Source organism: Canis aureus, chromosome 36, assembly GCF_053574225.1.
Source record: "Canis aureus isolate CA01 chromosome 36, VMU_Caureus_v.1.0, whole genome shotgun sequence".
In the NCBI taxonomy this organism is placed as follows: domain Eukaryota; kingdom Metazoa; phylum Chordata; class Mammalia; order Carnivora; family Canidae; genus Canis; species Canis aureus.
In genome coordinates, this window is record NC_135646.1 from 24,996,030 (window position 1) to 25,019,635 (window position 23,606).

General features: G+C 39.8%; 1 protein-coding gene across 3 annotated transcripts in view; it reads left to right on the forward strand.

The window, feature by feature from the left end:
• The window catches only part of HECW2 (HECT, C2 and WW domain containing E3 ubiquitin protein ligase 2), a 361,268-nt gene that overhangs the window by 242,024 nt on the left and 95,638 nt on the right, over nucleotides 1-23,606 (forward strand). For all 3 annotated transcript variants that reach the window (XM_077885298.1, XM_077885297.1, XM_077885296.1), the window contains exons 10-14: nucleotides 925-1,020; nucleotides 10,754-10,904; nucleotides 11,602-11,705; nucleotides 12,199-12,323; nucleotides 22,132-22,317. In XM_077885298.1, the coding sequence (XP_077741424.1) occupies nucleotides 925-1,020; nucleotides 10,754-10,904; nucleotides 11,602-11,705; nucleotides 12,199-12,323; nucleotides 22,132-22,317 (662 nt within the window). The remainder of the gene's footprint in view (nucleotides 1-924; nucleotides 1,021-10,753; nucleotides 10,905-11,601; nucleotides 11,706-12,198; nucleotides 12,324-22,131; nucleotides 22,318-23,606) is intronic.

Genomic DNA, 23,606 nt, shown 5'->3' on the forward strand with positions numbered 1-23,606 from the left:
CCGCGTCCCCGGGGTCACGCCCTGGGCCCAAGGCAGGCGCTCAACCGCTGAGCTCCCAGGGCTGCCCCAGTCTCCACATTTAAATGAGTCTCCAGTGTGGACCTGGGTCTGTAGATACAGAACCAGGCAGGCTGGCCGCTTTCAGATCAGTGTCCTGTGCAGAGGCTTTCAGGAACACCTTAAGTCCCTCCTCTTTGTGGAAAAGCTTCAAAGCAGAACTTCACACGTGCTTTGCATTGATCTTAGCATGTTTGACTTCTGCAATACAAAAAATGTTAACCTCACACGTGGTGATGCCTTCCGTCCCCTGAAGAATAAGCTGTTTTGGTATCTGAGCATGCAGATTCACACCAAGAATTTGTATTGTATCTCAGTGAACACGGCTGGTAGCACGTTTCCTTTGAAATGTTCTCTTACAGATGCACCAGGAAGGCCGAGGATAGTTTCACGGGCCTAAATTGCACAGACTCAGAAATAGGAATGATTTTCTTATTCTGTGATTAGTTTTCTACCTGAAGCATTCCCTTCTTCTTCTCCTTCTCTTCCTCCCCTCCTTTAATTTTTGTTTTTTATATTCATCATCATCATCATCATCATCATCATGCTATGACCTTAAAGCATCAGTGTATGACCGGGACCAGCCAGGGTGGGAACCACAGGGACCCCTCCCCAGGGTGGTGGGGAGGAAGAGGGATGGGGACAGGGAGACGTTTCTCTAGGGACTCTCTTGGCTAAGCATTCACCTCCTGTTTTTTTGTTTCTGGGGCCTCATATGGAAAATGAGACTAACGAGAGAAAAGAGACTACCCCCAGGATTTGTGTTAGACGGTGGTGGTATTGTCGTTTGGTTTGGTTTTTCACAAAGTATGTTTTGACACTAAAGCGGAAAACAATACCCAAGTATCTTTTTCTCTTTAATCCTAGATTCTCAAGCCAATGGCCACCAACCATTGAGATCGTTGCCTTCGGTGCGCCAGGACGTTAGCCGCTACCAGAGGGTGGACGAGGCTCTCCCACCAAGTGAGCACCTGTTAACTAAGAGGTTCACCTTGATCAAATTGTGTGAGGATGACAAGCAGATTCTTTCCATGGGGCCTAAAAGATGGATACCCAGTCCTAAAGAGAAGGAGATCGGGGCTGCCACTTGACAGAGCAGATGTAGACTGGAAATTGCTAGGCTGATGACTCCTCTCTGGCACTGTTCTGCTGAATGAGTGGGCAGCTGGGGGGAAAGCACATACTGCAACACCCATAAACTAAATACTGTAATTGGAGAAACAGATCCAGATATTTGGGACAGTTGGGTTTATAGGAGAAAATTCTTGAAGTTATGCCTAACGGCAGCATGAACACATTGGTACAATCTCTTAGAAAAGCCTCACTCTATGTGATATACTTCTTTCTGTTCACTTATAGCATTTTAAATCGTTAAGTACATTTTTCTGATTTTTTTCCTTGGGGATATGCAGAGAAGTGTTAATAATTTCAGAAATTGGTCTACCACTTATTTGGAGTATGGCAGTTATCTGGGGTTTTGAAAGAGATGTCATTTCTTTCACTTTCAAGAAACATGTAACACTTAAAGGGAGGATGGTTGAGGATGAGGGATTCTGGGAAATAGTTGGTACAACCTGTATTCAAAGATCTAAGTGAAAAAACAACAAAACAAAAAAACAAAACAAAAAAAAACATAAAGATCTAAGTGATACCCACGGCCAGTCATAATCTGAATATAATTTAAGCTCCGTTTAAATGTCCGGGGTCCCTTAAAGCAATATTGCTTTGTCACAGCATTTTGATGAACAGGAACAAAGCTCAGTAATACTACTTGTAGGAACATATTGGAAAATATATCTTCCTGCATTATTGGTTTTCCTCATTGTTCTCCCTCTCAGCTCTCCCACCTCTTGATCATAGCAACAACAGGCTGATACCCTGGGCCTTCTGTATTTTAAAAATGGTGGGACATCAAGGCAGGGGTGCGGGAGTATGCATTTGTAGGGCTAAAATGTTGAGTGCTTGGTTTTGGTTTGTGTTTACAAAAAGGCTGAATATGTACAATTGGTCAAAATATCAGCTTGATCCTTTGGAAATTCTGTTGTGTACAGCTCCTCCCCTTGTTCATGTATTTTGTATTTGGTTATTTATAGGAAATATATATTTTAAGCAACTTTAAAAATAGACCAAGAGAACAAGTAAGCATTGCGTCATCTTACATAGGCGGGGGAACAAAAAAATGTCCTTATTGTTTACTCTTGGAGAAAAGATTAGAGACAGAAAAGAAAAACATTTCTGGGAGATACTTAGATCTAATAGGGCAAAAAAGAGTTGGAAACATGACAGAATTCTGAAAGAGCTTTGCTTACATGTGTATGTGGATTAATAGTAATTCGAGTTTCAGAGGCGTTGTGCCACAGTAGAGTATGGATAGATGCCTCTTCCTGGCCACATCTAATTGCTCTGAATTTGGTTGAACCATAATTTTGGTCTCCAGATTGCATTTAATAAAGACAGGTACTTACCTGCTGAAATTATGACTACTATTTGTGATCTTTCAGTGCATTTGTTTAAGCACTGATATGTGCATTACACAATATATTTTAGGATTTAAAAAAATAAACAATTGGGGGAACCCATGGCTCAGTTGTTGAACATCTGCCTTTGGCTCAGAGCGTGACCCTGGAGACCCGGGATCGAGTCCTGCGTCAGGCTCCCTGCATGGAGCCTGCTTCTCCCTCTGCCTGTGTCTCTGCCTCTCTCTCTGTGTCTCTCATGAATAAATAAAAAGAAATCTTTTAAAAAAAGAAAGAATCATTTTAGCCAATTTCTACCCATTGATCCACTTGACCAACCTCACAAAAATGTAACAAAGAATAAAAAATAAAGCATGTAAAAGTGCTCTGGAAACCATAAAGCACCACACAAGTTTGAAGTTTGAAGTGTCTCTGCCTCTCTCTCTCTCTTTCTCTCTCTCTCTCTCTGTGTCTCTCATGAATAAATAAATAAAATATTTAAAAAAATAAAGTTTTTCCTAAAACTTTATTCCTAAAACTTTCCTAAAGTTGCCTTTCCTAACTGGGCAACTCTGCTACCACGTCGGGCCATGCCTCTGATTTGGAGCTATGGCATTCCACATTCCACATTCCACACTGTCCTGTGCCTTTTGTCTTCAAGTAGTGTCTCCCGGGAGGCTTGGCTGAGGGGCATCTGGTTTGAGTGTACAGATGAGTCCATCCCTTAAATGCCCTGGCTGGATTATTTTAAGGCCAAGAGTTGTATTTTTAACACTATTAATTATAATACTTCAAACTTGCGTGGTGCTTTATGGTTTCCAGAGCACTTTTACATGCTTTCTTTTTTATTCTTTGTTACGTTTTTGTGAGGTTGGTGAAGTGGATCAGTGGGTAGAAATTGGCTAAAATGATTCTTTCTTTTTTTAAAGATTTTATTTATTTATTCATGAGAGACACAGAGAGAGAGGCAGAGATACAGGCAGAGGGAGAAGCAGGCTCCATGCAGGGAGCCCGACGTGGGACTCGATCCCGGGACTCCAGGATCACACCTGGGCCCAAGGCGGGCGCTAAACCACTGAGCCACCCAGGGATCCCCTAAAATGATTCTTTCATTTTGTAGATGGAGAAACTGAAGCCCAGACAAATGAATTAACTTGTTTAAGATCCCATACTAGTAAAAGTTGAGACAGAGTCTTTAACCTTCCTTCTCCTCTATCAGGTATTCTAATTTAAGATTAGAAAGGAAGGGACTATTCTGTAGGTAGATGAATATAAATTCTGGAAGTTTACTTAGCATCAGAGTAGTGGCTTATATTGCAGTATGTTATGTATTAGGTGCAAGATCATCTTACATCAGGGGCAGCCCGCCTTCAGCTCGGGGTGTCATCCTGGAGACCCGGGATCGAGTCCCACGTCAGGCTCCTGCATGGAGCCTGCTTCTCCCTCTGCGTGTGTCTCTGCCTCTCTCTCTCTCTCTCTCTCTCTCAATCTCTCATGAATAAATAAATTAAAAAATCTTTAAAAAAATAAAAGATCATCTTACAGCAGAAGCTTTGGGGGTTTCATTCAAGCTTTATTATATTGTACTGTTTTGAGGTAGGAAGTCTCAAAAAGTGTTCAACTTTCTTCTCCTTTTGCTGGATTAAGATTATTCAGCAGGACTCTTCCCCAGGAGGCCCTGAAGTATAGTAAAAGTGGCTGTAGTGACAATATGAGCATAGCCCAGACAGGTTTGCTTTGTTAAGCATTTGTATCAGACTCAGAAGCACTTTTTCCTCCTTCTCACAACCCTGTAAGGCAAGCTGCTGAAACACTGTACCTCGGGCTTTGATGCCTGTATGCCGTTCTTGATTCTTTTCCTAATTATTATTGTTATTTGAACTTATTTTCACCTTAAGGACACTTATATACCAGCGTATAGTGAGGAAACCACCCGGCAAAAGTATGCTTCTCTCTGAAGATTTACAAACTCAGTTAAAGGGATTCAGTAGGTATATCCCTTCCTGTCCCTTTTCGCTGTTAGAGCGATCGTGTGGCGGTCTATGCATCGGTGCCGTCACTTAGTCTCTGGGCATCTATGTGGTCTCTTTTTTATGTCAAGCGGTTTTCCTCGTTTGTTTGCTGCTGCTTCCAATCTTACTCCTCCTCCCATCGCTTCTCGGCCTTTTGGCTAAGATCAAGTGCAAGCTTACTCCTCCTGTCTCTGGATCAGGGAACTGATCTTGGACTTGGTACAAAGACTACACAGCTGTAATGATGCTCTACCAATAGTTTTCAAAACCTTACTCTTGCTTTAGGCCATGGACCCTGTGATATGACCTCGTGAGCTGCGTAACACCAACCCCTGGCTGAGAGATGTTCTAATGATGCATACAACATCACAATGCTCCGGGTCTTCAGGGCAGCCTGAAGAGCCCTCCCTGGAAGGGCTTAAATCTGAATACCCACTGAGTGCCTTAAGAATTTGCCTATCGACTTCTCAGGTGATTGATGGCACCGACAGCTAGAGGTAGCTGGGGGCTGAAGCGCCCTGGAACATCATCAGCCTGACAAATCTTGGTCATTTTAGCATTAAGATGAGCGAAAAAAGAATGATCCGCTCAGCCCTTTCTGAAAAACTATTTTATTTTTCTTACTGGGCCCAGTATAATTGTGACTTAATTCCTTGCCGCGCTGGGGACGATAAGGAACTGTTGAGTAAGTGTTTTTCCCCCAAAAGGGTAGAAATAGGATTAGATTCACGAAAAACCATCTAGATTATTGGACTCTTGTAGGATCCCAGGATTACTGCCACGTTATCAGGACCGGTGTACTACTTAGGTGGCAGGTTCAAATGGGGGAAGTCTGGAAAAACACTGGAGAACGTTTATCTTTTTTTTTTTTTTTTTTGTGGTTGTGCACTTTCATTATGAAAGCATCCTTTGAAATGAACATTTAAAGGTGGCAGCGAATCATAATTCATCTAGCTTTCTACTATGGGGGACGGGCTTATTTTGTAGAGCTAAAAGTTAGTTTAAGAGAAGAATTGATACATTTAACCTAAAAAGGCACTCTCTTTAAAAAATGACTGTTAAGGTCCACCAAATTCAGCTGTTTGAGCTTGTTTAAACTTTTTATTTAAATGTAATATTCATACATAAAAGAGCACATTCTGCCCAAACTGAGTGTACATGTGCACCAATGCCATGTCCCTGGCCCCTAGAAGTCTCTTTGTGCTGGCTTTTGATCACTAACCCTAACTCCGATGAGGAAGTGGGCCTACTATGCTGACTCCCAAAATCATAGATAAGTGAACTTACTTTTGTACTTTGTACAAATGGTATATACCTCCTTGAGTGTTAAAATAAGGAAAAACTCTTCTTCTCTCTCTGTCAAATAGGTAAATAAAATCTTAAAAAAGAGAGACTCCTGGGTGACTCAGACAGTTAAGCATCTGCCTGCAGCTCAGGTCACGATCCTGGGGTCCTGGGTTTGAGTCCAACATCAGGCTCCTTGCTCACCAGGGAGCCCGCTTTGCCCTCTGCCTACATGCACCCCGTGCTTGTGCTCTCTTGTGCTCTCTCTCTGACAAATAAATAAAATCTTTTTAAAAATAAATAAAATAAGGAAAAACTAATCTTTTAAACACTACTATCCAGCATCTACTACAAAAGCTTAATTTTTTCCCTTAGAAGTACCTTTAGATCGTTACAGCTTTATCATCTCACTATGTGGTGAGTGAGATACCATGGTTATTTTAATTTCTTATAGTGGCTTATACATTTTCTTCCCAGTGTTCAGTTTCCTCATCTTTCTAAGCCCAGTTATAACTAATTCAGGTCCCACTCGTGATCCTCTCTCTCACCCTTTTGGTTCATGTGGTTCATGCTTCCCCTGAAATGTCATCCTCTCGGTCTAGTCATTGATCTTCTCCCCAATCTCAGCACTCTCCCAGAAGTGTTCATGGCTTCATTTCATTATTAACTGGACAGTCCAGTGGAGACCGAGGTCTAGTGTGAAGGGACTTGGAAAGAAGCCTGATGAGGTGAAGAGGGATCACAAGGACGACCCCTACTCCCTTCTCACATATGCTGATCTTAAAAGTGGAAGATGAAAAAAAAAAAAAGAAAAAAAAAAAAGTGGAAGATGATCTTCCCTGCTCTGCCTCCCTCCGGCACCCTGCTTAAGGATTAACGCTGTGACAGTGGCCTTGGCGTACATCCACACACTTTCAAACTCTGACTTCCCCTTATTGTCCAGCTATTTAAGGGGGCTGTTATATTTGAGTCTTCGGGCATCTATGAGTCCACTTGCTCCTGGATTTTAGTCTGGAGTATTTAGGATAAAGTCGAATTCCTTGTGAGCCCATACTTCGCGACCTCTGAGAAGTCTAGCATTAGCTCCATGCGTTCACCTAGTAAACTAGCTGCTTTAAGTTCTTATAAATTTATGTCAGTGTTCCTCAAATTTTAGAGTGTCCAGGAGCCACTTGGGAAGGTTGTCAAAAATGTAGACAACTGAGTCCTAGCTTCAGATGGTCTGATTTTGCACATCTGAGGTGTATTCTGAGAATCTGCCTTTCTGTTGATCCTCAAAGTGATTCTGATACATACTGTCAGAACCCCACAGCTTGAGAGACATTTCTGTAGATAACAGTTTTCAAACCTGTTAGTGCTATAAAGCTTTTTAATGCAAATAAAATCTTATGTGGAAGACCAACAGGCCTAAGAGGTAATATTAGGGCTACAGTGGCTGACCTGGAGTTGGCAGATGGTTCTCAGGACCTCAGAGCCCCTACAAGGCTAAATTAATGAGAATTTAGTTTGCAAATTCTGGCCTACACATAAGATCTCAATAGGTTCTTATTAAACCTGATGTAGAAAACTGGATGTCATTTTGAAGATTCTAACAATTTAGAGCTAAAAGGGACCCTAGCAATATATAATTCTGCCCTCTAATTTTTCAAAGAAAAAGTGGAGAAACTGTGTTTCAGAGGTATAGTGATTTGTTGAAGGTCATGTCGCAGAGGTGTGACAAAGCCATGGCAAGAAACCCATGGTTTGGGGTTTCTCTTCCCAGTTTGGTGCACTATGTGTATACGCACCCCAGTCAATACATTGTTCTTAGACTTGTGGCGCACTGATTGTACACCCAGTTTTGCAGTGTGGCGAGATGAAGTAAATGGCAAGTTTCCAGTCTTCTAATCCTGCCTGTCTGATTTTATCATGGTCTCTCAAAGAGAACTTTGATGCTGGGCAATGAGTTCTCGTATGCTTAACTTATACCAAGAACAAACCAGGCCAATATAAAAAGGTATAAGCAACCATACCCAACTGTCTCCACCCTGCAGAGAAACTTTAATAGATAAAATAGAAACCCAATCTTCCTATCGGCATCCCTACTGTCTTTGTCTGGATGGGAAGGAATTGACCCCTGGGGCAGGAGTGGATATGTACTTCATGAACAAGTCAACAACACTGAACAGCCTTCCTCAAACCTGTGGCAAGTGTCCATTTGAGATGGGCAAGATAGCATTTCTCTCTAGGGGAACTTAAGTAACAGCCTCAATGCAAAGACATGGCATTTGAGGGATGGTCTTAATGTACGTCCCATGTTCTTTGTTTTTTTTTTTTTTTTTTCGTCCCATGTTCTTTGGAACAAATTTTCAGACCTCATTTTTCTCATTCTTCTCATTGCACATAGAGATGTCTTTGCTGAAATACATTAAGGTTATTCCTAGACTTTGTGGAAAGTGAACACAAGAATCATTCCCTGTTATGGTTTTGTGTTATTTAAATTGCTTATTCATTCACTTCAGGCTGTGTGCAAGGTATAGTGGTAAATATATTTGGAGATTCCCTGCCCTCACTCCTCCCCCACTTTGTTACCCATATGGTCCTTATAGAGATCACATTCTGTGGGGTAAATTCTTATGTACTTTGTTCAAGGAAAAAGTTCTATCTTTGAAGATATTTTTTTTTTTTTTTACTTTCTTTTGTCAGAAAATGGAAAGTATGCCACAATGTGTTTTCTTTTCTGCCTCAACTGCCAGAAAACTTAGAGCCAAATTTGAGTTATAAACTTATCTTGGGAGCTTGGCAACGCTTCTCTTTCTACTTTCTTTAGTTGGTTTCTGTTCTGTTTTTATCCCTAATTGACCTATTCTACATTTTTAAAATTGGAAGCTACTGTAAACATTTTTTGGGGAAGAAATGGCCATTTGTTTTCTTGTGCATTTGAGTTGCATATACTATGTGCTTGAATTATCCTGGCTCTAATGAGATGGAATAATTGGCTCTCAAAATCTTTGAGATGGGAAAGTATGCAGAGAGCAGAGTGAAACAGTGGAATAGATCAAAGGGTTTTGGAAAATGGTTCCTGAAAATGCTCTAATGTCGTCACTATTTGTCAGCTTATGGCAGGCTGATCATGAAGTCTTTTGGAAATGTCTTAATGATGGGCTTGCAACTGTGTCCAAAGAATTCAGATTTGGCAGGCTGGTTCATTGTGAGTCTCTCGTACCTTGGAGCGTGAGGGCACTGAGCTGTTTTATGTCTGTGTGGTGTTTTTCCTCAGCTCAATTTTACTTTTTCTTGCCATTTGTCATGAATTACATGAATTACCCCATGCTAGGATCAACAAAAACAGATCTTTCCACCCCCTACTGAGGCAGCCCTTGGTGATTGGCTGCTCCTGGCCAGGGTCTACCATTCAGGTCTTTCCAACCCTGAGAACTTTGTTAGAATTCTTGTTCTACTCACTTCCAGAGTAAATACCATAGGTGGTCAGGAGCAGAAATGCCTTCCTCCCAGTCTCCAGGTTTAGGACTCCCGTGGTGTCTGTTGATAAGCTAGGTGATAACATGGGGAGTTTTGAAATAATTGAGCTGCTAAGGAGAAAGGTGCTTATAAATTTCAAACACTACACAGAAATAGAAATGTATAAAAGCTTTACTGGTTAAAGAGTAGATTTCTGCTGGTTTTTAAAAAAATTTATTTATTTATTTATTTATTTATTTATTTATTTATTTATTTGAGAGAGAGTGAATGGAGGCACAAAGGGGCAGAGGGAGAGGCAGAGAGAGAATCCCAAGCAGGCTCCATGCCCAATGTGGAGCCTGATAGGGGCCTTGATTTCACTACCCTGAGATCATGACCTGAGCTGAAATCAAGAGCTGGATGTTTAACTGACTGAGCCACCTGAGCAGGTGTCACTTTGCTGTTTTCCTACATAAAACAGGGCTATATAAATTGCTCTTCCCAACTACAGTCAGTTTCAAAATTTCGCCTTTTGAAAGGATCAGCTTATGCTTTGTGTATTATGGTAGGAGAATGGCCCTTTAGAGAGCCACAGAGAAGGTATGTCTGGCTCTGAAGACCACTCTGTTTTCTGTTTTCACTGAACATGCACTTAATCGATGAGATTGCTTAAACATAAAATTAAATAATATTTTAAACCATTGTATTTATTTGAGGCTGGAGACAAGTAATTACCCTTATTCTGAAAAAAACGTATCCATCTTTGGGAAAGTGCAGATGGAAGTTTGTAGATAATGATACTATTTGATGACTGGGCTAGCATTAGTTTCTTCTGAAGATTACATTTATCAGAATTGTATGTGAATATGTGCTTGGAAGTTTCCAGCTATAGGAGTCTTTCATCCAAGCTGAAAAAAAAAAATCAATTTTTGGTGAAAACAATCATTGATACCAATTTTGATGCAATCCAAAGTCTTATAACACCAACAACTTGTATTTTATAATTTTTTAAAAGATTTTATTTATTTATTCATGAGAGACCCAGAGAGAGAGGCAGAGACACAGGCAGAGGGAGAAGCAGGCTCTATGCAAGGAGCCCGATGTGGGTCTTGATCCTGGGACACCAGGATCACGCCCTGGGCTGAAAGCAGGTGTTAAACCACTGAGCCACCCAGGGATCCCCAACAACTTGTATTTTAAAAAGAGTGTTTTTAAAGCACTGGCACTCATACATGAACATGAGCATTGTGGGAGGATCTGGAAGGATTCTCTACATTCAGAGGGTCTTTAAAGGGTGGGCATAACACGCATAAGGTATGTTGTTTACTAACTGATCACAGTAGATGCTGAAGTGGACTGAGGGAAGTGCCTGATTATGCAGTGAGGTATATGTTATCAGCCCCATTTACAGCATGTCAGGGACAACACGTGCTAAAGATCATGAACCACATTAATGACCTCTGCTCCTCCTCTGACCCCTCTTGGTGCATTCCTACTGTTTAGACTGGGAGGCGCGCATTGACAGCCACGGCAGGATCTTCTACGTGGATCACGTGAACAGAACCACCACATGGCAGCGGCCAACAGCGCCTCCAGCCCCCCAGGTGCTGCAGAGATCAAACTCCATACAGCAAATGGAGCAGCTGAACCGGAGGTGGGGATGGGCATCTTCACGATGACTGTAGTGGGGTTGGGCTTATTTTGACATGGGCCAAAGTCAAAAACATGGTTGTTTCTGTTTCATCTTTGGGTGACCTGTCATTTACCTGTAGCTGGTACCTCTTTTGATTTATAGACTTCATTGAACTTCTGTTGGTTAAAAAAAAAAAAATCCACACATATGTACCACTTGTTTGAAAACTTGAGAGAAATAAGTAATTATGGTCCATTTACTCAACCCAAGGCATTGGTTTTTAGGAAAACAGAGCATATACATATATCATATGAGGCCAGATATCTTTCTAAATATTTAGAATGTCCATCAGCATCTTTATTATCCACTTAATCCTTTTAAATGTCATTCTTTTTTGAAAACTCATGACCATGACATAAAAAGTTCTTTTCTTTAGCAATATAAGAATTTAATTTTCTTTGGTTAAGGGGCATGATTTTTTTTTAAGTTTTATTACTTTGTTAGGAAAATATTCCACAAACAATGGACAGAAGAAATTCAATACATTGTAATTTACTTAAACAACAGATGGTCCAGAAGGTCATGGAATGGGTGGAGGTTTGGGGAAGAAACTTTGGCTGAAGTTGAGAAGATACTGAAAATTTCTGGGCTCTGGGGGAATGATTGAGTCCCTTGTTTTAGAGAATGCTGTGACGTAATGCTAGGCTCCTGATTTCAGATACCAGAGTATCCGCAGAACCATGACTAATGAGAGGCCTGAGGAAAATACCAATGCGATCGATGGGGCAGGGGAGGAAGCTGACTTTCACCAAGCCAGTGCAGGTAAGAGCCTTTAGGTTGGTTTGGTTTGTAATTTCTAAAAAGTAGAAAACAAATAATAAGGATTTCCAAGAAATTAGGTATTTGTTGTTGTTGTTTTTTGGTGAACTTTTGATCTTCAATAAGATCTGGTAATCTGATGCAAATAGAAGAATTCACCAGAGACCTCTTCTAATCCTCAACTTTTTACTAGTACTAAGAACATCACAAAACCAAATAGAAGATAAATGATTTTAATCTCTGGTTGTGTGGGATAGAGGAAAATGATTGAATCTGATCACTTAAACCATCTAAGGATGCATTAAAATGTAAATAGTGGCTAGAAAAATTCAATTCCATTTTAGTCATGTCTTACCCATGAATTTACATCAAAGGAAAGAGTGTGTGGAGGATGAAAATAATAGTAAATTATATAGATATTCTTTGTTACTTTTAAAACATGTTTCCACTATGTGGAAAGATCTCCCTGAAAGCCTTTATGCTCTGCCCCATGTAGATTTCCGACGGGAAAACGTCCTGCCTCACTCTACCTCCAGATCCAGGCTCACGTTGCTGTTACAGTCACCCCCTGTGAAGTTCCTCATCAGCCCAGACTTCTTCACCGTGCTGCATTCTAACCCTGTGAGTATCCAGTCCGAGAGTTTGCAATGGAAAAAGGGACAGGCCAGAGGAAACTATCCTTACGAATGTCATGGCAGAATGACAAGAGCTGTTGAGCACTAAGCATGTTCCAGGGTCTGTGTTAAGTACTATAGATGCTAACCCATTGGGTCCAAATAAACCTCTGAGTGAGATAAAATGTCCACTTTTCCAGATAAAGAACCTGAAGCATAGAGAGGTTAAGTAACATTCCTAAGATACAGGCTTCCAGTTATGGAGTGAATAAATCCTGGGAATAAAAGCTATAGCATCGGAAATAGAGCCAGTGGTATTGTAATAGCATTGTGCGGTGACAGATGGTCATATAGTCATATAGGTCATGAGAAAAGTGTTGTCAAATCACTATTGTATACCTGAAACTAATGTAATTTTGTGTGTCAAGTATGCTTAAAAAAAACAAAAACAAAACAAAACAAAACAAAACATTCCTAAAGTTCTATACCTACTAAGTGGTATCGTTGGGGTTAAAATCCCAGAGATACTAACTTCAGAGGCTATGCTCTTAATGATCACCTTATTTTGCCTGCAAAAATGTAACTAAATATCTGAACATTGACAGCAGGCCGTGGTTAGATCCGTCTTTGAGATTGTGGTACATGTTCTCTGAAAGAGAAAGAGAAAATATAAACTTTATACATTGCTGTAACCTGAAAATAAATTAAAAATAAAAGCTTATTTTAAAGATATATGAAGTTTGTATGGAAGTTCAGAGTTTTATTTTTGGAAGAGAGAAGCATAGTGATGTGTTTAGAAATGAAATAGTTTTAAATTTTTGTCCTTTACTAATGTGTCTATTGTTTAGAAACCCCACCTCTGTGATTTTGCTATAGGCCTAAAAATGTTAGTATCAACCAAAGAGTAAGTCTTTTGTTAACCAAGTGATTATAAAAATTTAGTCTTTTAGCTATTATTCTAAATAGAGAAAAATCATTTTGACTCTCTCCTTGCTTTTTTTTTTTTTTTCCATTTCCTCCAGGCCTGACTACTAACCAAAATTCTACCCTCTTTCCTGATCTTGGTTCCTTAACCAAGAAACCCTTCATGCATACCCTCCCTCTGTTTAAATTCTCAGGACAACCAGTCTCTCTAATTCTATTTACATGCCCCCTTTCCACATTTATTTTGGAGCTAAATCTGGATTGAAAAGTTTTTATTTTACTCAGGAAGTGCTAACCTCCTGGAAGCACTACGGTATATGAAGTCCATAGGGTGCCAGTAAAGAATGTCACACTTATTTTTTGGTCATGAAGCATGATTTTTGTCTAAAACATTTCTAGAAAAAAAAAGAGAAGGATTTAAAAATATTAATTAAACCAAAACTGTATCTGTGTGTGCAATACAAAAAATAGAATCTGAAAGGAAAGCATTTTGGTTAAAAATAGTTTGGTTAGAAAGCATTTCTTTGTGATGTGAATCTTAAATTGTCACTAAATAAATAATGGATATCAGTTGGTACAAATGGCATGGGAGGACCTTCTCAGTGGAGGATATGCATGAGCAAAGAGGAAAGCAAAAAAATGTGTCCTATATGCATATTGAGTTATTTCATTCATCCAATAAATAATACTGAAAATATGATCTATGTTAGAAATTATGGTAAGTGCTGCAGACACGGTGAGGAATAAGATCAAGATCTTCTCCTCGGGTGGACAGAGAATAAGGGCAACTTTAGAAAGATGATTGCAGAATGCCTCTCAGAAGAAATAGTTTTGAGTTAAAAGCCTAAAGATTAGAAATCATCAACCATGGAAAAAGCCAAAAGAAGCTCATTTCAAGCAATTGAACCAGCAAGTGCAAGGACTCCAGGGCTCAAAAAAGTGGGCAGAGGGGCTCTTCGGCTGCGATAGGAAGGGTGAATAGTGTGATATTAGGTTAGCCACATGTAAGCTGTTGTAAAATGTCAAGAAGCCAGTAGGGTAAAGGTCTGGGAGCAGAACCTTCCGTATCAAGGAAAAGCAAAGGCTCGAAGGCTTGATTGAGTCTGATGTGGTATATAATTAGGTCAGATAGGTGAGCAGGGCTTCAGAAAGTAGGGCTGATACCATCTGGCAAAGAGTTTGGGCTTTATTCTTGCTGGATTTATTCTAAGGGGATTTCCTGTAGGGGTAATTTCAATATTTAAAAAACTCCTTCTAGCTGCTTTTCTGAGAATGAGTTTTAGAAGGCAAGACTGGCATCAGGGAGACAAGTGAAAAGGCCCTGTGGTGAGACATAAAAAGAGCTGAGACCAACGCAGTAGCAGTAGAGATGGTGACAAGTGGATGAATATGGGACATGTTTTGGAGGAAGGGCAGACATTCTTGCTAATACTTTAGAAGGTGGGGACAAGAGAAAAGAAAGGCTTCCAGAAAGAGCAGTTGATTGGATGGTAGTGTTCAAGGGTTTGCTGGTAAGTGTTCAACAACAGCTCTGGGGAAAGTGTGTGTGTGTGTGAGATCTTACAAATTTTATTGAGTAAAGGATATCTAGCACACAATTTACAAGTAATAATAAAATATACACAGAATGCTTTTGTTGCTTTTTGCTGAAGTCTCTTATCACTAGCCAGCCTACAGACAAGTCTAGTTCCAACATGAACGTTTTCATCTACATTAACCATTAAGACTACAGTGAAGTAGGGAAGACGCAAGTCGGAGCTTCATAGTCCTGTGTCTGTGAAGTCAGTAGTACCTTCTTTTTGAGCCAGATAATAGCTTTTGAACATTGGACTTCTATGTCTTATTGTGTGTGTGTGTGTGTGTGTGTGTGTGTGTGTGCGCACGCGTACGCTGTATATAGTGTAACAGCACAATGTGAAGTTTAATTTGTATTATTAGCATTTTATTTTCTCCAGCAGTTTAAGTCTAGACTTTACATCTAGAAAAAAGTAGCACTCTTTTGTAAAGGCCCAGAAGGCATTTTCAGCTTCTGAGCCAAGGGGCGGCATGTAAACAAATGGACGTGGCTGTATCTCAAAAGACTTTGCAGACACAGCCAGTCAGTCGACGGGTCTGAAGTTTACCCACACCTCTCCTAGACAGCCCACAAAATCATATCAAGGCCTGGTTTGCATTTACTGATTTCTGTAATGTTAATACTGCCAACTGTAGCCAGTTTTAAGCTACCAGTGTGACCTCGCCAAGCACCGAGTTGTAACTTGTCAATACAGGCTGTCTTTTTGGGTACAAGTTTCTCATCACTGCATTGGTTCAAGTAGAGGCTGTGTTCACAGTTACTGGCTTGTGGTAAGAGGCTGTAGATCTGAAACTTGGTCAAGTTCTATAAATAAATGCATATTCTTGGTTCCCAGACCTTTGAGACCTGGTTCATTAGGTCTGGAGTGGGCCCCAGGCATGTGTTTGGTTGGTTAATTGATTGGTTCCTTAAGTGATTCTGATATAATTGGTCTACGACCTGTAGCTTGGAAATTTCTAGAATAAGGAGACATTGCGGTAAATGATCTCACTGCTTTTGTCACAACAGTAACACACCTGGACTTCTGACACTAACATATTGTAACAGTGTGAAAATACTCAGCAGCTTAAAGGTTTATTTTGTTTCTTTTGTCTTCATGTTTTCATTATTTTTCCATTTTCTTGGGCAGGAAGAACTTCTTTTGCTGGGAAGCCAATCTTGATTTTTAAGTATCCTCTCTAAAGCATTTTAATTCTTTTTCTCCTACCTGAACTTTCTTCATTACTGGCAACAAAGATGGTCCATGCTGGGCATCTATGCATTTGTGTAAGATTTAAATTCTGTTGGGTTTTTAGGAAGTCTGATTTCCCTGACTTATCTACAGCAAGAATTAAAGCAGCTGGATCTATCTAGTTAATGGTCTCAAGGTATGAATTTTTGGGAATAAGTTGCATGGTTTTTTTTATAGAGGGCATTACTTATGGAATTTCTTCTTTTTCCTAGATTATGTAACAAAATATTATGAAACAAACTTTTTTGGTTTCTTTATTTTAAGATTTATTATCTAGTCTTTTTTTTTTTTTTTGCTTGAATTGTTTATTATCAATAACTGGTTCAGTAGATTCCCTGTTTATATTATTGAACATGTTCAACATACAAAAGAAGTGTATTAATTTAAAAGCTTTCCTAATTCTTTTTATGATTTGAAGATAATCAGCTTATATTAAAAGATAGTCATGAAAATAGAGTTCATATAATAGTAACTTAATCATTTTTATTGAAAATAATGAAGATGGGGATCCCTGGGTGGCTCAGCAGTTTAGTGCCTCCCTTCAGTCCAGGGTGTGACCCCCGGGTCCCAGGATCGAGTCCCACCCACATCAGGCTCCCTTCATGGAGCCTGCTTCTCCCTCTGCCTGTGTCTCCGCCTCTCTCTGTGTCTCTCATGAATAAATAAATAAAATATTTTAAAAAAAGAAAATAATGAAGTTAAGTAGATATACGGTTGTCATAACTCTAAAGGACAACTTGAGAAACAAAATACTGTTTTTTTGAAAAGTTTTGTTTTCATTTTTTTGCATTGTGGTTGCTCTAAGATGTATAGTACTGCCCTCTGCTGGTGTGATCAGATTTCTTACAAAAATTGTATTCATAAATTAATTCTGATAACTCAAGATTTAGGTATTAGTGTCATGGCTTTCATAGTCATGGTTTGCCTGTGTTTGTCTAATTAGCACAATACAAAATAAGTCTCCTAATACATAACTGAATAATAATAATAACATACATGCCAAAACTATTATTCTGGCTTTTATTAAGCTGTAGAAATACATTAATTCCACCATTTAAACTCCTTAGTACTCAATGGAGAAAAATAAAAAATAATAAATAAAAATAAAAATAATAAATAATAAATAAAAATAAAAAATAAATTTATTCTTATAAGTCAAGAATTCCTGCTATTGAATTGATAGTTTACAATTAGTTTTGCTAATAAGTTAAATTTTCCCTCCATTTTAATCTTTAGCTAGATGAAAATAATGTAAAATCCCTTATGATTATCTTACAGACTGTGTAAGATAGGACTATTTTCATATCCTCACATATATCATATGGAGACAATGCTACTTGATTTTGTTTATAATAAATTTTGTTCTGTGAATCAGATATATGAATGCTGAGATCTGTTCCCTTGTGAATATGAGAGACATTCACTGTAGATGTAGTGATATTTTCCAAGTGTGCATTCAGAATATTCTTTTTATTTTGTTTAGTTTTTAAAGATTTATTTATTTATTTATTTGAAAGAGAGAGAGAGAGAGAAAACGTGAAGGAATAGGGGGAAAGGCAAAAGGAGAGGGAGACAACCGGACTCTTCTGAGCAGGGAGCCCAATGAGGGTCTTGATCTCATGAACCTGAAAACAAGACCTGAGCCAAAGCAAGGATTCAGACACTTAACTGACTGAGCCACCCAGGCGCCCTTCAGAATAACTATTTTTGGTGAAGGATTTATGAACTATGAAAGATAGATTTTATTTAGCATTGATGTATTTATCTATGTTAATGAAAATAACAAAATTAGGTAAAATCAAAACTAGGCCAGGTAACCCCAGACGTATGGTCACCATAACACTAAACAAAAGAAGAAAGAAAAAAGCAAGCAAGCAAGCTGCCAGAAAAGGAAAAAAAAAAAAAAAAAAAAGATTATCACTTGCGTTGAGGTTGATCGATAAGAAATGAGTATTTACATATAATGTTCTTATTCTGCTGCCAAATGGCAATAACATCCTCCGCAACTCCTCTCGATATTTTTCATTTCTAACACCTCAAAACACTTAACCAAACAAAACACATTAAGCTCTAAGGAATGTTATTTTAACAAAATTCCGCTAAAGAAGTTCAGTTGATCATTCACTCAACCATCAGGTGTTCATTTCTTGCATAGAAAACAAGAAACAACCAAGAATAAGGTTAGGAAAGGAATTTTGGAATAGAGAAGCAGTAACTAAGGAGGACCTCTGAAATCACGTGAGAGATCATTTGAAGGAGTTCCGTCTACTAGTAACAGTTGCTGAGTCTCCAACTACTGCTGGTGACTCCACGTGCAACAGCTTCCCAGACGGGATCATTCCGTGCTCTACCACCAGACTTCATCACGTTATGAAATAGGGCCCATTTGTTCTTTCCTAATCGATTTTGGTTTCAGATAGAAAGTCACCTCCACTTATTGCATCTTTTTCTATGAGACCAAAACAAAACAACAGCCCTCACTCAGAGCCACCCAACGACCGAGGGAGAATCAAATGGCTCTTCTCCCTTAACCCACAGCTTTGTCAGAGTCAGCGTCCAGGGAGACTGAGCTCTTGTAATTTATTCCCACCTGGTTAGTGTTTCTCGAGTGTTGAGACCCCTCTCATCCGCAGCTCTTGCTTGTTCTGTGTTTCAGTATTTTCACTGCTACTGTGGCCTCTTTGATTTCCAAACTCCACTTTCTGCCTCCAGGGAACCTCTTCCTCCCACCTTTCCCTATAATGTTCCTTCCCATCCTTTTGAATGATGGGGCTGTACTCATCTCTGTATCCTTGGGGTTTAGCACAGGGCTTGGGACATAATTAATGAAAGGTTATGAAAACCTTCTTTAGTTCATAGAAAGTGGGATGCTGGCCCACAATCTTCAAAGACCTCAGAAGTAGAAAACAATTTTACTGCTATCATTTATCTGTTAGGACATAGGTATGATAGGTATAATCCCTCATATATTCTATTACTTACTTCTACTCTGTATTTTTTTGTGATTTTTATCTCTTCAAAGCAGCTTTACATCCTTTGTTTCATTGGATTTGAGTCTCGTGTACCTATGAAGAAAGCAGACCAGTTATTATTATTCCGTTTTACAGTTGAGTGAAGATTTAATCTCTGAGGCAGAGATTAAATGACTTTCTTTGTCTCTGTCCATGAGTGACAGGGCTGTGACTAAAATCTTCATTGTAGTTCTGTATGAACTGGAATATAAATATTCCTTCTGAAATATATGTATATGTATACATACACAGATATACAATTACATATATAGCTATATATTAAAAAATATTGTATATACTTAAAAACAAAAAATAAAATAAACATGTATATAAACATACATAAATATGTCACATGTGTATATACCTAAACACATATGTAAATAAATATATACATAAATATGTATATATTTAGTACATAAATGTGTATATATTTAGTTCCTTATAAAAATGTATCTGTCTGGAGGGATGTTCCTATTTGCCTTAAGGGTTTTATATGGGCACTTGCAGTCTTGTGCATGTTATTCAGACTCGAACAACCTGTGGTTCCAAAGATCGTTTGCTAGTTACTAATAAGAAATCTTTCTTGCATTTACTTTAGTAGATGCTTTTTTCACAGATCTCTCGAACTTGGCGCTATGTTCCATGTCTTACTGAGAGGAAAGGAGGAAAATGAGAGGACGTAATCAATTATAAGACTGGCCTTAAGTCTCCTGAACGTAAAGTGCTGTGCAACCCCAGGGAATTACTTCCCGCGTGGGGCTGGGACAGGTTCCTTCACCTAATTACTTCTTCTTGACCTAATAAAGTTCTGTTTCTTCTCTTCAGCAGAATGAGGAGCATTTCTGGTGCTCCAGATGAAGCATCAGGATGTGGCCTATTTACTTATATTAATGGAGGGGGGAAGGAAGAACTCAGGAGGACCAGGAGATTAACCTATTTAGAACAGTTACTAGAATGGTTTATCTGGCAAAATTATCCCACAATCATTTGTCCCCAAAGAGACTGATCAGGGACTCTGACTTGAAAGCTCGTTGCCAACCGCCGCTCAAGCTACTGTGGTCTCCGGCCTCTAAGCTTGCAGTGGCTTCTGTGAAAATACATCAGCAGCACAGAGCCAAATGCAGAAAACAGATGCCTTGCTGATTGTGCATAAAACACCAAGGCAGGGTCAGCCACAGGCTAAACTATTAGTTAGCTAACGTTCGTCTCCGACAGCCTTCAACTTCTTTTATTAGTCTCCTTCTCTGCTTTCATGGTATCACTTTCTTATTCTCTCATGCTCTCTAATTGCTCCACGCCCCTGCGTAGGCTTGCCTGCTTTGGCATTGCGCTGCGCTCTGAACCTCACAGTTTCTCACAGCCATCAAAACCTCCTCTCGTTGAGACTGTCAGGTTGAAATAGAACCTCAAAGTGTTTTATACTCCAGTGTACTGAGGAATTAGTGCACTAGTACGGAGGATAGTTCACTGCGGCCTGCCTGCCTGCCTGCCTTCCTGCCTCCCTGCCTTCTTCCTCTCTCCCTCCCTCTCTTCCTTCCTTTCTTCTTTTTGTTTTGATAGGGAAGAAATATTTTAGTAAAAAGTATATGATGATGGAGAAGCAATCAGGAAAACTATAAACAGTTATTTTATATAGTTGAGGCTGTCAAGAGAAACTAACAAATCTCGGTGGCGTAAGCTGACAGAGGTTTGTTTCTCATTCCAAATTGGATTATCAAGGTTCGCTGATCCCTGTCATCACTCAGGGATCCAGGGACCTAGACTGGGGAGCAACCACCATTTCAAACATCACTGGTTGCTATGATAACCGTGCCAAAGGGAAGAAAGCTCTAGAAGGACTCCCATCATCAATAATTGCTTTGACTGGAACATGACACATCTTGAGGGATACTGGACAGACAGGAACGATGTTAACTGTCCTCAGTAACTACCACAGTACTGGGCATAGGAAACACAGTAAATGTTTATTAAAATGAAATTATTTCCAGAGATTCTGATTTCGTTTGCCTTTCCTTTGGTCTATCTCAAACTGAAATAAATAACAGAACCCATGAAGTAAAGCCTCCAGACTCAATCTGGTGGCCCTGGTATACTAAAGGTAAGAAGAATCATTTGAATCCATCTGAGAAGAATAGAATTCCAGAATAGATCATTTATACAGTTATTTCTTTCCTACTTCTTGGCACATGACATGATGCAATGAGTGTTTGTTGACTAACTTGTATGTGGATGGCTTATGGCTTATGGCTAATTTTTGGAATCCCTTTTAAGTATCATAGAGATGAAGACAATAGCATTTTTCATAAGACAGTCACTTTTTTATGTGGTTGTATAGTGGAGTTTTATTTAACATGCATTTCAACTGTATAAATTCAGCCATATGTATATATACATACATACACAACACACACACACAGAGAAAAAGAAAAAAAATACATATAAAGCCCGGGCAGGTCTGCCTGCCATCCCATTCACTGAGATTATGCCTCGAAGAAGGTGTAAGATGAAAAACTTTTATCTACTGTGGTATCAGTTAAATTTGACTCCCAGTGAGAACAGCTGAGCCCATTGCATGTACTCCCGACATTCAAATAGGTGGCTAAGCATTTTTCTATACGACTTGGCTGCTAAATGATGCCAACTGCTTCGCGTGGCACTCATCCAGAGACCAGTGATCTCCTGCGGTGCTGGAGGAAGAACCAGCTATTTTGGGGCTCGCTGTGAAGATGTATATTTGTATCTGACATGGTGGGACTATGACTGTGTGGTTCTTGCCTGCAACTGAGTTTAGGACCTAACATCTCCTGTAGGATGAGATTCCATAGCAAGCATTCTTATTCATTAGAAAACTAGACATCATCAATGAAGATGCCTTACTTTCTGTAGTCTTTCTATCTTATTTTGATCTAAATATTGTGCTCGGCCTGCTGTTTTCCATGTGTGGGTCTAGAGTAATGTTGACACTTACGTGCCCACTGGAGGATGATGGTATGTGCTCTGATGTCATATGTGTAACATGTGGCTTTTGCAGGTCCCAGGCAGGTTAACATGGGTTCTCCATTCTTTCCTCCAGAGTGCCTACCGCATGTTTACAAACAATACGTGTTTGAAGCACATGATCACCAAAGTCCGGCGGGACACCCACCACTTTGAACGCTACCAGCATAACCGAGATCTTGTGGGATTCCTCAATATGTTCGCCAACAAACAGCTGGAGCTGCCAAGGGGCTGGGAGATGAAACACGATCATCAGGGCAAGGTAACGTGAGGGAGTTGCCGTGGGGCAGCTGCTGAGAGTGGGCTCCTTGTGGCTTTGACATTGGCTCAGCCACTCAAGGGAGGGCTGAAAGCCCTTTGAGAGGTGAAGCATTCCATGTCCAGGTCCACGTGAAACCTGGACAAGCAGGTTGTTTCCACAAACAGTTACTATGCTATTCTGAAATGGTGTATGGAGCCAACAGGTGCGAGGGCATTTGTTTGGCGAAGGACTCTCTTTTGCCTGAATATTCTTCTACCTGTAATCTCGCTCCATTTTCTGCTGATTAGAGAAAAGACTTCTTAGGCCAGGATATTTCCTCCTCCTTAGCTTTACGGCCTGTGTTACAGATAGTTTATTTAAAAGTTGTGGTATTGTTTGGGGAAGGTGGCTAGGTCAGCAAGCAACTACACAACTACATTGTGGCCTCAGTGTTGTTGGTTCAGAACCCCGATTTGGTTACCATATTAAACCCGCCACACAGATTAATTCAGGTATGATGAAAAATACAGAACAGTGTCACATAGGCCGGAGTAACCATGTCTACACTTCCGTCGTAGACAGATGCACCAGAAACCTGCGTTGTAATCAGAAAGTGGTTATAAGTAAGAAATCTAGAACAAGAAAGTAATTTTTACAAGATGTTTCTCAGCTAAGGTTTTTTTTATTCAGCTCTGGTTTAGAAACTACTATGGGCCATGAACTGTTTCAGATCTTTATACATTTCAGCTCCTCACAATAACTAGGTGAGGCAATGCTATTATTATTAATGACATTTACAGATAAAGAGCCCTTGGGTTGAGAATGGTTTGGTGGCTTTCCTGGTGTCACAGGTAAGGGCAGTGACTCAGCTGTGTTCTCACCCACGCAGTCTGCTGCGCAGGTCCATGTTCTTCACCACATAATGCTGTCTGTGTATTGAGTGACCAGCCTCAGTTCTCTTGGTGTAAGAGTGTAAGAACACTTGAAATGCATGACTTGAAGGATGGAGGGGATGAAAATGACATGATATTTAAAGTATTTAGCCATGCTTCACTCATTTGTTCAACAAATATTTATAGAGCACCTGTGCAAAATAGATAAGCCAGCCTCCTTCATAGGACTGCCATTTTCATGGAAAGAGATGGAAAACAGACCAAGAGCATGCCAGGTGCTGACCAGTGCTGTGATTTAAAAAAAATCAGAGGAAGGGGTCTGGAGAAACACAGGAGTGGAGAGTTATTTTATCCAGGTGGCTAGGGAACACCTCCTGGGTAAGGCTAGATGTGGACAGAGACCTGAACAAAGTGATA